The sequence below is a fragment of the Psittacula echo genome, assembly GCF_963264785.1.
Source record: "Psittacula echo genome assembly, chromosome: Z".
Lineage (NCBI taxonomy): Eukaryota > Metazoa > Chordata > Aves > Psittaciformes > Psittacidae > Psittacula > Psittacula echo.
In genome coordinates, this window is record NC_137742.1 from 11308638 (window position 1) to 11328740 (window position 20103).

At 49.2% G+C, this 20103-nt stretch overlaps 1 protein-coding gene across 1 annotated transcript in view; it reads left to right on the top strand.

Moving 5' to 3' along the window:
* The window catches only part of CNTFR (ciliary neurotrophic factor receptor), a gene marked incomplete at its 3' end in the record, with an annotated part of 205837 nt that overhangs the window by 129614 nt on the left and 56120 nt on the right, over positions 1–20103 (top strand). The window contains exon 4 of the mRNA XM_080637993.1: positions 18679–18909. Coding sequence (XP_080494119.1) covers positions 18679–18909 — 231 coding nt within the window. The remainder of the gene's footprint in view (positions 1–18678; positions 18910–20103) is intronic.

The window sequence follows — 20103 nt, forward strand, 5'->3', positions numbered from 1 at the left end:
GGGAGACGCTGGAATGTAAAAAATAAACAGAAGAACAACTTGGAAGATACGCAATCTGTCCAGAGGATGAAAAGACCATCTTTCAGGATAAGCAGTCTTGGGCAGCACTAAATGGGGCGGATCCATGCAGAGAAGCCAACATAATTGTGGCATATTAAAAAGAAAAGGAGAAGAAGGATTGAGGCGGGTCTGCAGCAGGCTCGTTATGGAGGGGAAAAGCGATGTGTGTCACCTTGTAATGAGTGCTCCAGGAAGGCAAATCAGGTGGAGGAGTGAAGTGAAACCACAGCACGATTGACAGTGATGGAAGCAGGAGGGGTTATAGTGATATTAGTCCAGAGCATGGGCCATTGATCTCTTGGTGTAAGATTTGCTGAGAAAGATTGTTATTTAGGCTTAGCTGCCACCAGGCACTAATTGAAGCTGAGGAGTCTGGAGCCTCATTGCCCTTCCTTCCTTTGCTTAGAGCCACACTGGGGAGGCTGGTGTTAAAGGGACTTTGTATATGTAATTCACGGTGTACAGATAAAACGGCCTTCATCTCCACTCAGGAGACAAGGGGAAAGAGCTAAAACTTTTCCTTGCGTGTATCTGTGTGCCGGGTGAGTCCCTGGCAAGACACACCCTCTTCCCAGTGCAGGATTCTCTATAAGTGCAGAAGCCTCCCCTATGGATGGGGATCCTCACCACAGGGTGTCCATGGCAGGCAAAGCCACGCATTGCCCTTCATCCCAGGTTCAACACACCTGACCTTCCTAGCTGTTTTAGCTTGCAAAGCCTGAAGCATTTCCCACAGTGTAGATCTGTGTTAAGCAGAGATGAGACATCTGCCAGTAGCCAGGTTCTTCTTAGTTACCTGTTCTGGAGTGTTGCAAAGCAGCCAAAGGTCTGCAGATACAACGCTGGAAAACATTGACCCACAAGGCTGAGAGCCTGGAGGACTTCTACCAGCCAAGAACTGTGTACTTTGTAGGCAGAAGACTGCTGGCACCGTCACATTGAGGAGCTGACTGCGATGCACAAGCTAAAGCTGAGCTGCACCACGTAGTGTGCTTTGCTTGATTCCTGCTGTATTTGCTATGGTGTAGTGAGGTGTGCTTGTGTATGCGTTTCCGATGTCCAGGTACTGGGCTTGCTGCTGGATAACACAGGTCTGCTGGCAGTGAGTGAGTGGGGAATGGATGTTTTTCTATGGAGAGAGGTCCTCCGTACCCTGCCAGTCTGTGCTGCTCACAGGGCTCCACAGCTGCTGCCTCCAGGATCCACAATGAAATAAAGACAAGAAGTCGCTGAGCATCCCTCACGAAGGTAACAGAGCTACAGAGGGAGATCAGGATCCCATCCTGTTGTGAGCAGCAGGAAGGCAGGCTCACAACAGCAGTGGCTGGTGCAGACCTGTGTTGTACAGACCATATGCACAGCAGTCCTCTGCGAGGGGCTTGTCCTAGTAGCCCCACATCCATCCAAAAGTGGATATTCTCCAACCAGGCAGACAAATTCTGCTCACCATCCTCATTGTTTGTGAGCAAACCTGCTCCCAGGGGGACAGTAAACTGAGCCTGGAGTGCTCCCGAGGGGAGTCTCCAGCCTTAGCAGTGAACTTGAGCCTTTGTAGAATGAGTCACAGAGAACCTCTGACTCCAGCCAAGCCACAAGCCCTGGCAGGTCAGACTCTGCTGTGTCTGCAGCTTGCCTGCACTGCAGTGTGGTTGCTCCAGCTGACAGCATGTTGTGCAAGTGAGGAACTGAGGCACGCCGGAGTGAGGGCGCATTAAATACAGAAGTTAGTGCCTGTTTACTCCTCTCCTGCGATTTCCCATGGGAAGCCTCCATGTTTGGCCATAACTTTGCTAACACTGTTAATAGTCATAGGCTCACTTGCTAGTTTGCTGCAGCGCCATTCCCATTGGTGCTCCACCTGGAAGTCCATTCACTTTACTGGGACTCTCTTCTATCTCCTTTGGCCTTGAGGAACCTCCCCAGCTTTGCCCAGTTACACCCAGCCCTTGCCTTGCCCTCTCCCAGCATCACAGGGCACAGCCCCTTGGGTGCTAAGAGAAAGGGTATTACTCCTCCTTGGTCCTGCCAATGCCAACTCAATAGTTCCTGTTGACAGAGCCTTAAGGGATGCCTGCAAACTGCTTTACTGCCCTTCCCATCATGTCAATTCTGGATTTACAGCAGGAGTGCGCTGGGTCTGTCCCTGCACAGGTGACTCCTCCAGCACTCAGCCCTGGTATGGATGTTTCCATTTCTCACTAGCAGTTTGCACAGAGAGTTTCTGTTGTTTTCAACCCAAGCTGCTGAAGACTGATTCTTACTTTCATGGAAAGTGAGCCCTGAATATTCAAGAAACTTGGTGTGACCATGGTCGGCAGGTTCTGGCTCTTAATTACTTAGCATTGATCATACTCCACTTCTAACAGTGGAGGAGGAAGCTGCAGCTCAGGGAAGCAGTGAAGTGTTGCAGTATAATAACCGCTGCCTTTTTCATGCTGCCGGTCGGTGCTTCTCAAAAGTTACGTAGCTGATGCCTTGGCAGCATGCGAGACAGAAAGGAAGATCATGGGGGAATAGTAATGACACGGGACTTTGGAAGCTGTCATTTTAGAAGACACACTTTTGAATACATTTATGCAGGGTTGGGTTTCCCTTTCTTTCCTTCCTTTTTCTGGCTCTTGCCATTGTCTTAGCTTGACTCAGTCATAGCCAAGGTGCTGCTCATCTCTCCTGCATGGCAGCAGGGTCAGCACAGGGTCCATCGGCTTACCAGGAGATTCAGCTGTCAAAGCATGGGACCTCCATGCACTCCCTTTGCTCTCAGCTACCCAGAGCAAGCTCAGCAGCAAACTTGCAACCCCTGGGCCACCAGAAAGAGGTATTTAGAAAGTGGGATGTGCCTTGTCTCCCAGGGTATTTGAAGGAGGTTGGGAGTTGAATCAATGGACGATGGTAGTATCTACACTCTGAGCAAGATACCCAGTGGTGAGACTTTCTCTGTGCTGCAGAACGTTCCCTCCGTTTGAAGGCGTCTCACTCCATAATCTCAGCAAGTCTTTCCTTCTGAGCTCTCTAAGTCCATGGGCTTTTGTATCCATGATGCATTTATTTCTCCATATTTTTGCAATTTTGTTCCTGGCAGCTCCAGAGAGATGGCCCCAGTCATCCTTCTATTGATCTGAGTAGGATTATGGGCTATAAACCCTGAAGGAAAATTTCAGGATTAGGTAGGCAGTTTTAATCTTGTTACATGCTTCATCCTGCCCTAAATCACAGCTCCAGAGTGAAGAATGCATAGCGAGAACCATCAAGAACATTTTTTAATGTGTTGTATGATATTTCAAACGTGTCTTCCAGCCTGGGGAATATTGAACCCTCTTGCAGAGTGTCTTTAATTCATGCTATGGCCTGGATCAGCAGCTCCCAAGCTTGCCATTGCACAGCCCATTGCCAGGGATGCCAGGGCTGTGGTGGGCTTTCTCTCTACACAACACGCTTGCATGGCTGCCTTTGCCAGGGTGCTGGAAAAAGCAGTGCCAGAGCTGGAAGAGGAGTGACAGAGAAGCAGAGACTCAAGCCTGGTAGCACAAGGGATTAGTGGATATGGGCTGTTAGGTGATTTAATTGTGTTTTCCTTCCTCCAGTGAGTTTAGGTCATTTTTCTCAACTTGCTTAGCCCTGAGGAGTTCTTTAGCATAACCAGTATTTATGGAAGGCTTTTTGCTTTGCTGCTTCAGGGGGAGTCATCAGTGTAAGCCTCAGCAGCCGTCTCATAGCCCCACAAGCCACCACTGCATCATCTGAAAGCTGGCATCCCAAGGGGCAAACGGGGTACAAGATAGATAAAAAGACACCAGCTCAAATGAATTCTGTCCTCTTGGATTTTGTATTTTAGCAGCGTCAAGACAGCCCAACTAAACCCTGGTGCTGACGTACCTGGTTCCGAAGGGTAACAGGGGAGGAGGAAAATCAGAGCTTATCATCTCTGATGCAAACAACTTGCACACCCTTGGACAAGTCATTTAATCTGCTTTGGGGACTTCAGCTCCATCTGTAAAATGCAGAGAATGATGCCTTGCTCATTTCTTTCATCTGTTTGAGTTGTGAGGTTGCTAAGGCAAGAGCTGCACCTTGCTGAGTGCTGACTCAGGAGTGGGTGATGGGGTACCCAGTGCAGCAATTGAGTGCTGGGCAAGAGCCACCTCTCTCCTGTGCCAGGACTCTGTGCTTCCCATGAGTGGGCTCTCCATTTGGAAGCAAAGTGCTTGCTGCCAATCTGTCCTGAGCGGACCTGATGGGGAAAACCCTTGGGGGAGCCATTTTCCATTGGAAAATTGTCAGTGTCTGAATGTTTTGCAAAATCATATTTCTCTTTTGGGGAGTAAAAAAAGAAGAAGTTCGATGAGGGGCTGTAATTTGTCTTTTTTTATTTCCAGAATTGGACAGGTTTTTCACTTTAGATTGACACTCCCTTCCCCCCTAAAAGAAAAAAAAAAAAAAGGTTGCAAAGCCTTTTGTACAACACAGTCGAGCAGTTTTGAAAAAAAAAAATAACCTGAAAAACATTAAATTCTTTGATTTCCTTATGAAGGAAAGAACTTGGTGGTTTTTTTCCTCTCTAATGAAGAATATGGAGAGTTTGGACTTTTGCCCTAATGAGGCCAGAGTGGTGTTATGAACTTCAGGGCATCCTGAGTTTACCCTGGCTGTGCCAGAGCCACAGGAGCTGCGAGCACCAGAGCCCAGAGAGGTTGGGGCATCTCTTCTCACCCATCCCCATGCAGGTTGGTGCATCTCTTCTCACCCGTCCCCATGCAGGCTCTCACTGTCACTGTCTCCTATGGGCTGGCAGTGCTCTCCCTGGGTGGGCTGTAGAGAATCCCCTTTTTGCTCTGCTTGAGCTTGTTTTCTATTCATGGCATCACGCTGGAGGTAGGGGAAGAGCCACTTACTGCCTGTAGCTGCTTCTCATGCGTATGCGCATAGATTTGCACTGATTTTCTCTCCTTATGGACCTTCTCATATTCCCCCTCCCGCAGGCAGCGTGTGCGATTGCTTGCAGGCTTCTGCCTGTGGGCAATTCCCTCCTCCCCCTTACTACCCTTCACTCCCTCATCCCTTTTCCTCTTCCTCCCTCCTCTCACAGCCGACTCATTTCAGAGATGTTTTTTCTCTGCTGAAGCCAAGATTTTTCTCTCTCCCATCACTCTTAGTCTGGAAGTGGGAGGGGGAAGAAGGTTTTGGGTTTTGGTTGGGTTTTTTTTTTCAGTAATAAATAATTTCAACATGCTAAAGAAGCAGGGGAATGAAGCTGGAGTTAGGCTACATTGAAATACTCCTTTTCTTTTTGGAGCCTTTCTCCCCCCTCCAGAAAGCTTCTTCTAGTGTTTAATTTTAAAGCAAGTAACTATTATGTTTTGCTTTCTTACTTTCCAGAAGAGATCCACGTTTTCTTTTGGCTTGCCTGAACATTTCCACACACACCAGAACTTTTTCCTTTGGCTTTTCTTTCCTCTTTGCTTTCTTTTTGCCGGGGTTAAAAGTCCCAAGTCAGCAAGGTACTTAAACACATGCTGAAAGTTAAGGGCTTGCCTAAGTGCTCTGCTGACTTGGAGCCAAAGATATTTTCTCAAGTCCTTTAAACGCTTCAGAACCTGAATTCAAAACGTTTTACAGAAATTCCAGAATTCAAGTATCTCTTGTGCTAATAATAGTTATAAATCAATAGTGCCTTCAGATAGCTGGAGTTCTAGACACGGTGAGCTTCTGTATTATCTTTACTTTAAAATACACTTCCCTAAGATCATCTTTTGCTGCAAACCCAAGGGCTCTCCAGAGAGATGGGCACGTTTATTTGTATTTCTGTCAATGAACATAGCTAGCCTTTTAGCTGTTGTTTTGCAATAAGACACTTGAAGCTTTTAAGTGTTGAAATTCAGGAAATAATGAGCGGATCATACTGAATGAATGTCTGCTCCTGAACTAACATTTGTTCATCATCCCCAGCACTGGGAAGAAATAAAAAAGCATCAGCTTGAGAGCTCCCTGGAACAGCAGCATCAGTAATTGGAGTTTAGGAGATGCTGTCAAAGCCAGGCTGAGCTTGTTTCACAGAGCCCGAAAGCAGCTCTGCTTTCTGGGTTTGGGGCTTTAGTGAGAGCTATGACAATAAAAAGGGTATGGAGAGGGAATGTCAGCAGGTAAGCAAGCAGGAAAGGCTCTGTGAAGAAGGAGGTGTTTCCAGAAGCAGAGATGCAGCCAGCATCAAATAGAAAGTACAGCACTGTTGTTTCAGGCTCTGCAGGATGAACACAGGGACCTCTGTCACCAGCAAGCCAGTGAGGGCTGCCTGGAGATGCTCAACTGCTTAAGGAAGAACATCTTCTTCAGAGGTTTTGGAAATGGTGCTGGACGCTGGTTCTTGGGGCACCTGCAAGGGAGCTGGACCAAGCAGGAGCTGGCTTAGTTCGTGAACCTCTAAGGAGTTTCACAAACCCTTCTCCATAAGCACTCCATGCTGCTGCTGGGAGTGCGAAACCCAGCCGAAAGGTCCCAGCTTGCCATCCTCATCTTAAGGGTCTCTTTTCAGACGTGGTGTGATCTCATGTAAGCTTCTGCATTGTGCTTTACAGGGATTCATCCACATCTGCACAAGAAGGCATGCAAAGCCTCTATCTGTATGCCCCACAGCATGGTGTGCTTTCAGTCTCCTCTTTCACAGACGTACGTCTTGCTGCATGGATCATCCAGGCAGTGCACAGATGACTCTGTCCTACCTGCCCAAAGACATATGCAAAAGCTTGTGCCACCTTCAATAGCCCCCGGACTGTAGAGCAAGTTACAAATACTCAGGCGGCTGGTGGATTTATGGGGCTTTCAAAAAGTGCTGAGCCCCATCAGGAGCTCAGAAACCATTTGAGGACCATGATCCTGCAGTCATGGCTCAGATGCGCTTCTCAGCTCACAACCAGAGACTCATTCAATCCCTGGCAGCAGCCTGCTTTCAAGCTCTGCTTGAGATCCAGGAGCTCTATCCTGGGGTCCTCTGCAATGCTCCTGTAGCTGCACTCAGGGATTTATCTGATGTTTCTGGTGGAAGTAATGCTCTTTCCAGTGTGCAATGGGTCTGATACATTGCTATCATCCACCCCAGAGGTGCTTGCACCCAGCAGATGCTGTGTGTGACTGTCAGGCTGTGGCTTCACAGCTGTGCCGTGGCTCAGCATGTGCCAGTGATCATTTCCAGGCTTGCTTTGCTTGAGGATCCTTCTAAGTGAAAGGCATGAAATGCAAATGCAGTATCTTGTTATTACCAAGGCAAATCCTGAGGCCTTGACTTAATTGTTAACACAGCCACTGATGAACGGAGTAGATGGCGCCTTATTATTAGCATTGCTTTGAAATCATCGCCAGGCTTTAGAAATGCATGTGTTACTTGAGGGAGTGAGTGGTGGTGACAGAGTCTGAAAAGAAAGACTTTGGAAAATTATTCCCATTTCATCAGCATCTATTCTTCCTACCCTATGTTTACCATGCTGCATTGGTGTTGGTACAGGGGGAAGAAATACCTCTCTTGGGAAGAAATGAGTCCTGGGGTGTAACCTCCAGTGAATAGAAGGAAAAAGTATTGTTTATTGTTTCTGTTGGGAATTCCTGGGAATGGGACATCACTGGGAATACTTCACTGCCCTGTCCCCCCATGTCTCAGTGCTGCAGGTTGCACCCCTGTTTTGATTTCTACACCCAGCCTGCGTGATGCCCGTGAGTCCTGGCCCTGTGTACAGTGTGCCCTGTACATCCACCTTGCTGGGGCTGGGCTGTAAGGAGGAGCATGAAGCTCCTGTACCTGTGGTTAAGAGAGCGGAGGAGTTTTTCCACCCTCAGGCAGCAGAAGTTCATGTGTTAAGTTGCAGCGGTCCCAGCCTCAAGCCCAGCTGCTGCCGATCCACCCAGGGGTGTGAGCGTTACATCTGTAAGCGACAAGCCACTGGCCTACAGCAGGCAGAACCCAAGCCAACAGACAGACAGAAAGAGCCTGAGGGGCTGAATTTTAGAGCTATTAAATGATTAAATGCAAGGGAAAAAAAAGTTAATTTAACATCGCGGTTGTGATTTTACACACCCAAGAGCCTGGAAATTGAGAGCTCTGCTTCTCACACAGGGATCGTAACTTGGCACTGCACAGATTGTACAGTATGTAAAATTAGACTGGAGAAATAGTAAATATGCTGCAGGGACCAATACTGTCTTGGCAGAAGGAGGATGGACTGAGTGGGACCCAACAGGTCTTTTACGCCTCCGACATCCATAATTCTGTGCTAATAAAAAGGGTATTGAGCAATGCCTGATGCTAATCCGCGGCCCTAAGTGGGGTGAAGAGGGAGCTGGGCTCTTATGTGAACAAATAAAGGTCACCCCCCATGTATTCACACAGAGGAAAGTTGTTATTTGAGGGCGGGAGCGTGGGCATTGGCAAATAATGATGGGAAAGTGTATGCTGTGCTCCAGGCTTAAAAGGCAGGTTGCGGTCAATGGGGTGCAAGGCACCCCGATGTCTCTATCCGGCTCTGCCTCCCCTCCCCAGTGCTTGGTAAATACAGGTGTCTTCATGCTGTTGCTGGATCACAATGAGCTTTTCTTGTGTTTACGGCTGTTATTTGGGCACATAATTCCAAATCGTATCAATTTCCCCTTAAACGGCATTGAAAAGCCTGATCCAAGCACTCTTTTGTAGCCTGGAGTTATTTGTCCTGTCTGCATGAAAAAGCAGGGCCAGAAAACAAGCCTTTAATTCATCAACGGAGCTAACACCAGTCACAAGGCAGTGAAGGGCAAAGGCTAAGGTGAGTCTGGCTTGGAGGATGCTAGTGGGACTTCCCTGCTGTGTGCTGGTTCCCATTAGTGCCATTCATCTCCCTCTGGTCCTCCAACATCTTCCCCTTTTTATGATACCCCTTCAAGTGCTGGAACAGACACAGGGGATTGGAGGACTTGCAGCTTCACCAGGTAACTGCTCTTCGTCAGGACGAGTCATCTCAATCTGACTTTGCAAGGAGTGCAAGTCCAAGTGGCAAAGTCCTATCCTTTGGGGCATAGCTCAGCCTCTCCTGGCAAGGAGAGCACGTGGAGTCCTAGGACACAGGTATTTGTGGACCAAAAGATCCACAAAGACATCCAAGAGAAGGTCTTACCACGACCTGCTGTTGGAAAACAGATCAACACATGAGCTCAGGCCCCCTCCTGCAAGGCAAGAGCAGAGAGAGGCTGCTGGAAAACAAAAAGCCAAGATTCCCAGCCTAGCAGCATGAAGACCTATCTACTGCAGAGCAGCTGAGATGGAAAAGCAGAAGTAGCAGCAGAAGTGCATCTTCTTCTGGTCCTGCCTGTGGCAACACAAGATGATTTGTGCTAGCAGTATGTGACCCATAGCAGATGGATGCGCACCAGCATTAGGACCCCTTAGCAGAACTTGGTCCTACTCCAAAGCCATGGGAAAAGGCAACTTTTTTGGGGTTTCCTACCTATGCACAACTAGAGGAACTCTGTTACCGAGGCAGGGTAGACTTAGGTTGCTGTTCCCAGATTTGCTTCCGCCCTATGGCCAGAGACAAGTTGGTATTGGGGCAGCACACTACTGTACAGCTCTTGATACTCCCAAGATTATCAAGATCTGGGTGTGATGGCACACAGGGAAGCAATGCTGACTCTGACATGGAGACCTGGCTTACAGCAAGGAGCACTGCCAGCATGGTGCTCCAGGCTCATATGATTTGGAAGGTCTGGAGAGCTGCAATAAGCTCTATCCCTACATGGGGCTGCTGAAAATGCACCAAGACCAGTACAAGACGCAGACATGACAGTCATGTCCTGGTGCAGGGATCAGCCAGTCTGATGATACAATACAGGCAGAAGAATGATGCTGAAGTTATTTGTCTGCTGAGACCACATCCCCCATCCAGCTTCCACATCTCCCAGCCAGGGCTCAGCATGGGATCATAGGCCACAAGGCAGGGGAGCTGCTGCATCTCCTGGGGCTAAGGCAGTGCTGCAAGGGCTTGGCCCTCGCTTCTGATGCGAGTTCATGTTGCTTCCAGCGATGGGTGTCTGTTCTATGGTTTCCCATAGGGTTGTGCTTATGTCCTGCCACTGCATAGTCTTGTTGGCCCTTATGAATGAACTATGCAAGTACCACCATCCTGACTGTGCTCCAATCCCAACTGTGCCAAGCTGGTAGCAGAGTAGGCATCATACATCCCCACTGCTAGACCACTGGGTCCAGGAAGGAGCCTATGTTTATGACGTGTGACAATGACATGTTTGATTGCAAAAGTCCTCACAAAGTCCCAGTACATATTGTATCAAGTTTCACGGGAGAAGCATCAACCTCTTGCAGCTGAGCAGCTAGAAAGGCCACGAAGGCTCTTTTTACCCTGCTATAGGCATCCTTAACCTAACTTTGGAGTACAGACACAGAGGGAGGTGCAATCAGCTGCAGAGCAGTGGTGGGAGATAAGGCTGCTGCAGAGCTGGAGAGGAGCTTCTTTGGAGGCAGCAGGGTTTTGCCAGCCCTCATGGAAGGACATTTCATGGTCACATTCAGGCTGAGAGAAGAAGCTGTCTACCTTGCATTGAGCTGAGCAAGTCAGAGAGGGAAAGTGCCTCCTTTACAACACCTCTAAAGGAAACTTGAGGTCCGCTTCCAGGCTATCATGGAGTGATTGAGTGCAAGTCCTTTAGCACCCATCTGTTATCTCTTAATTAATGTTTCTTACTAATTATTTTTTCTTGTCAAGAGAGCAAAGCTGCTGACTCCAGCAATTTACCAAAGCAGAGCAAACAAACGCAGGCTCTGCTTGCTGCAATTCTTCATTAGTGGACAAAATTAACTTGGAATGCTCCATATCTTTGGCTACATCGATGATACTTAATTATGCCTGTTTCCTTACAAAGATGTATCTAGTTTTAAATCACTTGCAGAAGAACTGCCTTTTTAAGCGTGAAAGTCCTTCTCCTTGAAGGGAAGGTTTCTGCTGGCAACAAAAGTCATGTAAAGACTAAGTGGCATCAGAGCGAATAGATGTGAGGAGACCAAGGACGGGGCGTGCTTTGGGAAGCTTGTGTGGGGAAACGCTGTCCAGTGCCAGAGGTTGTTTCACCTAAAGATAGGCAGACCTCAGGGCTATGAATCTGCACATGGGAGCAGGGCCACCAGCATCCCTTGGACGTGGTTAATGCTGCTCAGGCTGGTGAGCATAGGGGCTGGAGCAAAAAGGGAAGCCACAGGGTTGTGCCACTGCTCTGTCCAATGGATAGAGAAGGTGAGGAGGTCCAGAGGGCAGATGGTGAAGCCACCTCTCTTTCCCCTTGCCTCCTCCACCCTCTGGGGATCACGCTCATCTCCTGTGGGCATATTCATCTCATTTACCACAGGAAGTTGCAGGGTTGAGGTTGCAGAGACCTTGATGGTTTATTTGCTTGGAAAGCTCTCAGCATAGCCCCGGCACTGTGTAAATATTAAATGTATAATTTATGCATATGTATACAGAGAGCTAATTAGCCAGTGAGATAATTATTCGTGGCTAGTTGCTTAGCTGCAGGAGGGAGGTACAAAGGCTAATGGGGTGATGTAAAGACCTTTTTTTCTGAAGGCACGTATGTAATTCTCCCTCCTGCTATATAAGTGTTTCACATCCTGTCAGAGGAAGTGGGGACATTTCTCGCTGCCTCAGTTTCCCCATCTGCAAAAGAGGGGCAAGTCCAGAGGCTGTGCATCCTGCAGAGAGCTTGTGTCTGCCCTGAGAAATGCTGCAGTGCCCTCCTTTTGCTTGCTCCCTGCTTATGCCAGCCACAACCTCACAGTGAATTTGGGCACAAAGGGCCTCGTGGACAGGAATGCAAACCATTTTGTCCACTTCCCCTGCTCACTGTTCAAAAGACCCCTCAGGCATCTGGGCACAAAGCCCTTGAGCCACATCCCTGGCATAGCTCTGTGCATGCTGCAGTGTCCAGCAGCACACTTGCCATGGCTGGCAGCTGCCCATGCTGGCAGGGTGAGAGCATCAGAAGAGACAGAGGGAGAGCAGACAGTAAAGCATCTAAAGGGGGGTTTGCAGGATTTCCCTGCATTGCTACCCTTGTAGTCTCCATGCATGTCAAGAGTCATTTAGAAGGAAAATGAGGGTGATGTTTCTATTGAGGAGCTCCAGCTGAGCAGAGTGGGTTTGGGAAGCATCAAATGTGCTCCCATGGGCTCCACATCTCAGCTGCTTTGTCTCATCTTCCCTCCATGTCTCTCTGCTAGACTGCTGTCCCATTGGCCCTCCTAGCATTGCAGCTGCACAGATTGCACCATCAAGTTGTCACTCGTCATCCCTAGGACAACAAAGCAGCTCACAGCTCTTGTTTCCGAACTACCCAAAGTCTATCATGGGGAGCTGTGTGTGTCTGTCTCATGGGTAGCTCCTGTCTTCCCTTCACTGCAGCTTTGCAGGGCTGTGGGTCAAGCTGTAATTTCTATCTTCAATACAGAACAGAATCATAGAATTATAGAACGGTTTGGGTTGGAAGAGACCTTCACATCTCATCTGGTCCAAACCCCTGCAATGAGCAGGGACATCTTCAATGAGATCAGGCTGCTTAGAACCACATCAAACCTGGCCTTGAATGTCTCCATGTAACATATAAATCACCACAACTCCTCTCGAGCTCTGGGACTCTGCATTGTAAACTGTGCTGTGCCTGGCTGGTGTGTTGTGCTGCAGCAGAAGATGTAGCCCTCGGGAATGGATGCTCAAGGGCATGTTGCTGGTTGGAGTGCAGCATCACAAGCTCTCCATCATGTGTGCTTCCCCCTTGTGCTGCCAGCTGACCCAAAAAGCAGCATCCTTTAGAGAAGCAGGATGGTGTAGGGCAGGGCAGCCTCTTGACTTCTCAATTCTAGTCAATGACCACAGCAGTGCTGGTGCGAAGGGATGTTTCAAGTGTCTTGTCCAGTGTCCCACTGAGAAAAGGACTATCCTCAACTGTAGACGAGATCAGCCACAGCTTTGTCAACAGAGCCTTGACAGCCTCTAAGGATGGGGACAACCCCCTCTCTATGGGTACCTGTCCCAGCACAGCATCACCGTCAAGGAGAATAAATTTTTCTCCATGTCCAGCTTGAAACTCCTGAGCTGTTTGCCCTTGTTCAGCCCATGACACCAGTCAATGTCCATCCAGCAGGACTGGTCCTGCAGCACAAGAACCACTTTGGTCATCAATCCCATATGCTACCAGTGAAATGATGGCCAGGAAGGGGGACAAACTTCCCTCCCGTCCTTGCTCAAGGGAGCCTTGAGGCTCTGGGTCGGCTCAGGCAGGGGTCCTGCCCATACCCAGCCTGTGGGAAGTAGAGGGTCCCAGTAAAAGCTCTGGTCACCCTTGCCCACTGTCTTTTTTACAGACCAGTCAGTCTCACCTCTGTGCCTGGCAAAATCTTGGAGCAGATTCTCCCGGAAGGCATGCTAAGGCACATGAAAAACAGGGAGGTGCTTGGTGACAGCCAGCATGGCTGCACTAAGGGGAAATCCTGCCTGACCAATTTGGTGGCTTTCTATGATGGAGCTACTGAACTGATGGACAGGGGCAGAGCAGTTGACGTCATCTACCTGGACTTGTGCAAAGTGTTTGACACTGTCTCACATGACATCCTTGTCTCTAAATTGGAGAGACATCAATTTGATGGGTGGACCACTCAGTGGATAAAGAACTGGCTGGATGGCTGCGCACAAAGAGTTGTGGTCAATGGCTCGATGTCCGGCTGGAGACCGGTAACGAGTGGTGTCCCTCAGGGATCGTGTTGGGACTGGTCTTGTTCAACATCTTTGTCGGTGACATGGGCAGTGGGATTGAGTGTGCCCTCAGCAAGTTTGCCGATGACACCAAGCTGTGTGGTTCGGTTGATACACCAGAGGGAAGGGATGCCATCCAGAGGGACCTTGACACGCTTGTGAGGTGGGCTGATGCCAACCTTATGAAGTTTAACCATGCCAAGTGCAAGGTCCTACACCTGGGTCGGAGCAATCCCAGGCACAGCTACAGGTTGGGCAGAGAAGAGATTCAGAGCAGCCCTGCAGAGAAGGACTTGGGGGTGTTGGTTGATGAGAAAATGAACATGAGCCGGCTTCAGTGTGAGCTCGCAGCCCAGAAAGCAACCGTATCCTGGGCTGCATCAAGAGGAGCGTGACCAGCAGGTCGAAGGAAGTGATCCTGCCCCTCTGCTCTGCTCTCGTGAGACCTCACTTGGAGCATTGTGTGCAGTTCTGGTGTCCTCAACATAAAAAGGACATGGAACTGTTGGAACAAGTCCAGAGGAGGCCACGAGGATGATCAGGGGACTGGAGCACCTCCCATATGAAGACAGGCTGAGAAAGTTGGGGCTGTTCAGCCTGGAGAAGAGAAGGCTGCGTGGAGACCTCAGAGCAGCCTTCCAGTATCTGAAGGGGGCCTACAAGGATGCTGGGGAGGGACTCTTCATCAGGGACTGTAGTGACAGGACAAGGGGTAACGGGTTCAAACTTAAACAGGGGAAGTTTAGATTGGATCTAAGGAAGAAATTCTTTACTGAGAGGGTGGTGAGGCACTGGAATGGGTTGCCCAGGGAGGTTGTGAGTGCTCCATCCTTGGCAGTGTTCAAGGCCAGGTTGGATGAGGCCTTGGGTGGCATGGTTTAGTGTGGGGTGTCCCTGCCCATGGCAAGGGGGTTGGAACTAGATGATCTTAAGGTCCTTTCCAACCCTAACTATTCCATGATTCTAAAGCAAAACTGGTGTCCACAACATTGCTTGCTGGCTGCCCCATGGTGTCCCTCCCCAAAGGGCTGCCACGTGTTCAGACAGCAGTTGTGTGATATTCCTACGTCTGGCATGAGACAGGAGGGATGTGGGGACCTGGCTTGGCTCCAGCAGGAGCTTCCACAAACCCAGCCAGGAGAAATGCCTCCTCTGAAGCTGCACTTTGGGTTTCTCCTTCATCAGGGGTCTTAAATCATTGCCTTGGAAAGGAGCATTGCTTTCAAAGACCTGTCTTCCAGGAATGGCTCCCTCAGCCCTTCTGGATGAATGCCAACATGTTTGCACTGTATTTAAGGACAAATAGGAAATAATTCAAGGTGCCTTTTCCCCCTTCACAGCTCAGTCCTGCTGGCACCAGCTACCAACAAGCTCTCAGCCACAGTCCTGAGAAGCAGAGCTGGGCACCGCAGAGCTTTCCCCTGCTCTCAAACCTGATACAGCATCTCCAGTGTTTCTGCCATGCAGAATCCCAATTGTAAGTCCAGGAGAGTCAATAGACTTTTGAGAGCCAGTAGAAAGAAAAGAAAATGTCTTTACCTTATGTAATATAACAAATTAGAGCAGAACTTAAGCGAGGTGCTGGGAGCTCTTACTTTAGCTCTGTTACCTGTATCTATCCATCCACCTATCTGCCTAGTCACCTATCTATCCATCCATCCATCCATCCATCCATCCACCCATCCATCCATCCATCTATCCATCCATCCATCCATCCATCCATCCATCCATCCATCTATCCATCCATCCATCCATCTATCCATCCATCCATCCATCCATCCATCCACCCATCCATCCATCCATCCACCCATCCATCCACCCATCCATCCATCCATCCATCCACCCATTCATCCATTCCTTCATCCATCCATCTATCCATCCATCCATCCATCCATCCATCCATCCATCCATCCCTCCATGCATCCACCCACCCATTCATCCATCCATCCATCCATCTATCCATCCATCCATCCATCCATCCATCCATCCATCCATCCATCCACCCATTCATCCATTCCTTCATCCATCCATCCATCCATCCATCCATCCATCCATCCATCCATCCATCCATCCATCCATCCATCAACCTCCACAGTCATTTGAACAGCCAGCCATCTGCCCAACACTTCTGCCATTCACTGGTCCTTCTGTCCTTCCTTCCGTTCACCCATTCACCCATCTGTCCACCCATCTCTCCATCCACATACACAGCCAGACAGCAGCTGCTTGTATGCTTATCCCTTCATCCTGTTCCACATCTCTGCATCCCCATGTATGCCCACATACATGCATAGTCACACGTTCTTTCATCTTCATACACTTCTCTCCATCCCATCTGTACCCATCTGTCTGTCTGTGACCAGGCACATTCATTCATCCATCCATCCACCCCACCTTCTTCCACACTTCTGCCTATCTGCCTGTTTATCTGGGCCCATTCCAACTACCCCTCCTCACCCAGATGCCTCATCTTAAATGTCCTCCCGTCTTGCTGCCTGTCAGTATATATTCGAAGCTTTTTTAAGACACTTGAAACATAATTGTTTGATCAGCACAGTTTCTCAAAGGTCACCACCCTTGGCTAATGTCTGAGATGATCCTGAGGCATCTCAACAGCATCTTAGTTGCAATAGCCCAATTTTTTCCCGTCTGTTCTTTGCACCCCCTTTCCCAGCAGGGATAGCATTCCCAAAACCACTGCTTCACTGTCAGAAGTGGGTGTCCTGACAGACCATCTACAGGAGGACCCAGACCTGCCAGTGACTCCTCCAGGGCCAGCTTTGCCCCTGAGCTTTGTCCTTTGCAGATGGACTCATGGCTTTCACACAGGGAATGGCTGGATCCTGCTCAGTGGTCCCGCTTAGCAGCAGGATCCCAGGAGCTAATGTCTAGACAGGAAGAAAAGAGCTGGACAAGCATGGGGATGCTTCTTCTGTCCCTCCCCACCATCAGCAGCACGCAGCATCCCTAGGTGCACTGGGCAACTCAGTGTTTTACCACCCTGGGTGGTGTCTTCTGCTATGGACTCCCATAAGCACTATTTCCCCCTAGATGTTGATATCCACAGCATCTGATGGACATAGGTAAAAGCACTTTCTTTTGCTTGTTTTCATTTGCGGTCTCTTATTTTGTTAGAAGAAAGAGCAAGCGGTCTTTATTTGTCCTCTCCACATCACTCATCATTGCTTAGGTGTCTATCACATCTCTGCTTAGCTCTCTCCTTTTACGGATGAAGGGATTGAGTCTGCTAAGCCATCCTTGTGTGGGGACTGTTTCCATTACTTGTTATTCCTATTTCTTTTCTCTGCTCTGTTCCCAGCTGAACCTAACTCCTAATGGCACGAGGGCAGATTTGTGCACAGCTTTTAGGGTACACCACTTTGTTCTCAGTCCCTTTCTGAGTAATTCCTAGTGTTGGGTTTGTGTTGTTGTCACCACCAAGCTGATGTTTTCAGTAAAGTGAGCATGATGACTCCAAGATATGTTTCCATGGAGGCTGCAGCTCATTTGGAGATGTGAGTGTGTAGCTGAAAGCAGGACTTCATTTTCCCTGTGTGCATTCCTGTGAATTTATCATCACAGTGTTATAGTCCAGTGGGTCTGTACCATGATGTCCCTCTGCAAAACTTTTGAACCCAGCTGTAATTTGGCTGCCCTGACAGCACACTATCTCCTCTCGCTGCCTTAACACCTTTTACCTATGAGTTATGAGGGTGCTGGGCAGCTCTGATCTAGCTCTGATCTCTGTTGAACTTCACCCGTGACGTCTTCTACTTGCTATGTCTGACAGCTTGTTCCCACCTTTGGTCTCCTGACCTTTAGCTGCTATAAATCCTTGTGATGACTTTCCTCCTGGGTCAGGGCTGCCTGGTTTCCTTGGGCTACACCTTGTCAAATGTGTTTTTGAAACCCAGGAGTATTTTGAGAACTGGACCACCTTTGCCTGTGCATAAAGGCTTGATGAAGCCTTGAAGGAACCTCATCACCTGCTCATCTGCCTATCCTGCTTCCCCCTGTGTCATGCACATACACACATCATTTCGTCTTTGCCACACACAGCTCTGCACAGCCAGTGTAGCAACATGGGAAAGATTCAATTGCTAAGGATCATTAATGGATGTCAGCCCCAGCTCCTGTCCAGAAACCTGAGAAAATTCAATTAGGCAGCTGGTGCCCAATGAGCTGTATTGCCCCACTCACAAGCTGCTAAATCAAATAGCTCAGCAAGGCATCATGTTATTGTGGAGAGAGAAGAAAAGCCAGGCAGAGAGACAAACAGCATAGCAAGCACCACGCAGCTACCCCTTCCCAAAGCACAGCACAGTTAGATTGCAGGGAATCTCAAGGACAGCTGCCTGCTTCCCACCTCTGCCAGTAAACATCTTGAGTTTGCTGGTGGCAGCTCCTGAGGCTCTGTTATCTTTCTGCAGGGAGTTTTTGATGAGTGTGTTTGGTTTGCATCCTGCAACAGGTCACATAGGTACAGGAGTGGCGATGACTTGTGGAGTGAGCATCCGTCTGTGCTGTGGGGCATTTGGCTAGCGAGTCATACATTCAGCCTTCACATGTCTCCTCATGTAAAGGTCAGAAGAAAGTATCCTATGAGGTACAGGTGGTCCAAGAGTCCTTGTCCCCTGGTCTTTGCCAGCTGATCCACTGTAGTCTAAGGTTAAAATAAATCATTATCGGGGCCGGGAGGAGAACTCTGGCTTCCCTAGCCACCCAACACAGTATCACTCCATGTCCCAGCCCTTCTCTCACTCCCTAGATGTGATGGTAAAATCCTATTTCCAAGGCATCTGCGCCCACAGGGCTCCAAGCTCACCTGGTTTTTTCTTCCTCCCTACAGACAGCCACATCCAGTATGAGCGGGTAGGTGCAGATGTGACCATGAAGTGTGGCTCCATGGACTGGGATTCAGCTGTGACCTGGACAGCCAACGGCACCGACATTGATGAGTCCCACCTGAACGGGTCCTACCTGATCCTGAAGAATGTTGACCTGTCACAGAGTGGTCAGTACTCCTGCTATGAGGGCTCCTCTTGGCACCTCAAGTACCAGACCTACCTGCGTGTGGGAGGTGAGTAGCCCAGCCTGTGGCACTGAAGGGCACAGAGCCATGTTCTCTGCTCCCATATAGACCCTCACAGCTCCTCCTGTCATCCCAACCCCTATACCTGCCATACCTATGGTTGGCTGCCGCAGTCTGCTACACGAGCATCCCAGCAGCAGGATGCTGGAATCAGCCTCTCCTGCCCTAAACTTTGCATTGAAGCAGGCAGATTCAATGATGCCCCAGGAATAATCTGAGGAGGGATGTTGCTTCTCCATCCAGCCCAGTGCCATGACCACCATCTCTTCGGGTGTAAAGAGTTGGGGCTGAGCTCTCAGAGGGAATTGCAGATAAGAAGGAGAAGTCCTGGCCAGGGCTACCATAACATGGTTGTTCCAGAGGCACAGCCAAAAGGTGGTGGCAGCTGATGTGTGTTTGCAGGAACCTCTGTGTACAGGCATCTTGGAGGACAACTGTGCATTCCCCAGCATTTTGCATTTGTGAGATGCTCTGATTCACAGGTCTCGCAGGCGCGGGAGGTAAGAGCTGTGCTGTATTTCACACGATGACAAGAAATGATAGCAGTTTTGTGTTTGGTGGCTGCTGTGTTTGTACAGCTGATTACAACTCCATGTTTCACACTACGGTGTCTGTAGCCAACAGCGATGGGTGTCTGGGAGCACCAGCCAGCATTATCTGACTGTGGGATGGCAACTGCTGTGGAAGATGCTGCGAGGCATCAGCTGGGGATGCATTACGAGACGGTCGTATGTTATCAGGTTTGAAAGACATGACAGAGCCTTTCTCTGCTCCTTGTCTCACCTTCCACACCTCGCATCAGAGCCAGGGCAGCGTTTCCATCCTAGACCATGGTCCAGGGCCTGAAGGTCACAGGAGCACCAGCCATGGCCTGCATAAGCCCTGCAAACCAGGCAGTAGTGGCTCGTTGCACCTGACTGAAGAAATCCAAGTATCAGGGCTGCTCCAGTGTCCAGTTCATGGTTTAGGGTCTTCTGGGTGGGTTCCTGGCACGTGGTCCTAGGGGAAGGGGTGCTGGAAGAAGCTGAAAGGCAATGTGAGAAGCACGTGAAGGGGGAGCAGTCATCATAGGGCAAGGGTTATGGCAATGAATAGATGTCAAGGTTGGGAGCATAGCAGACAAAGAGGCAGTGGTAGGTGAGTTAGAGGTATCTTAACAATGCTGTGGGGATGAGGAGGTGT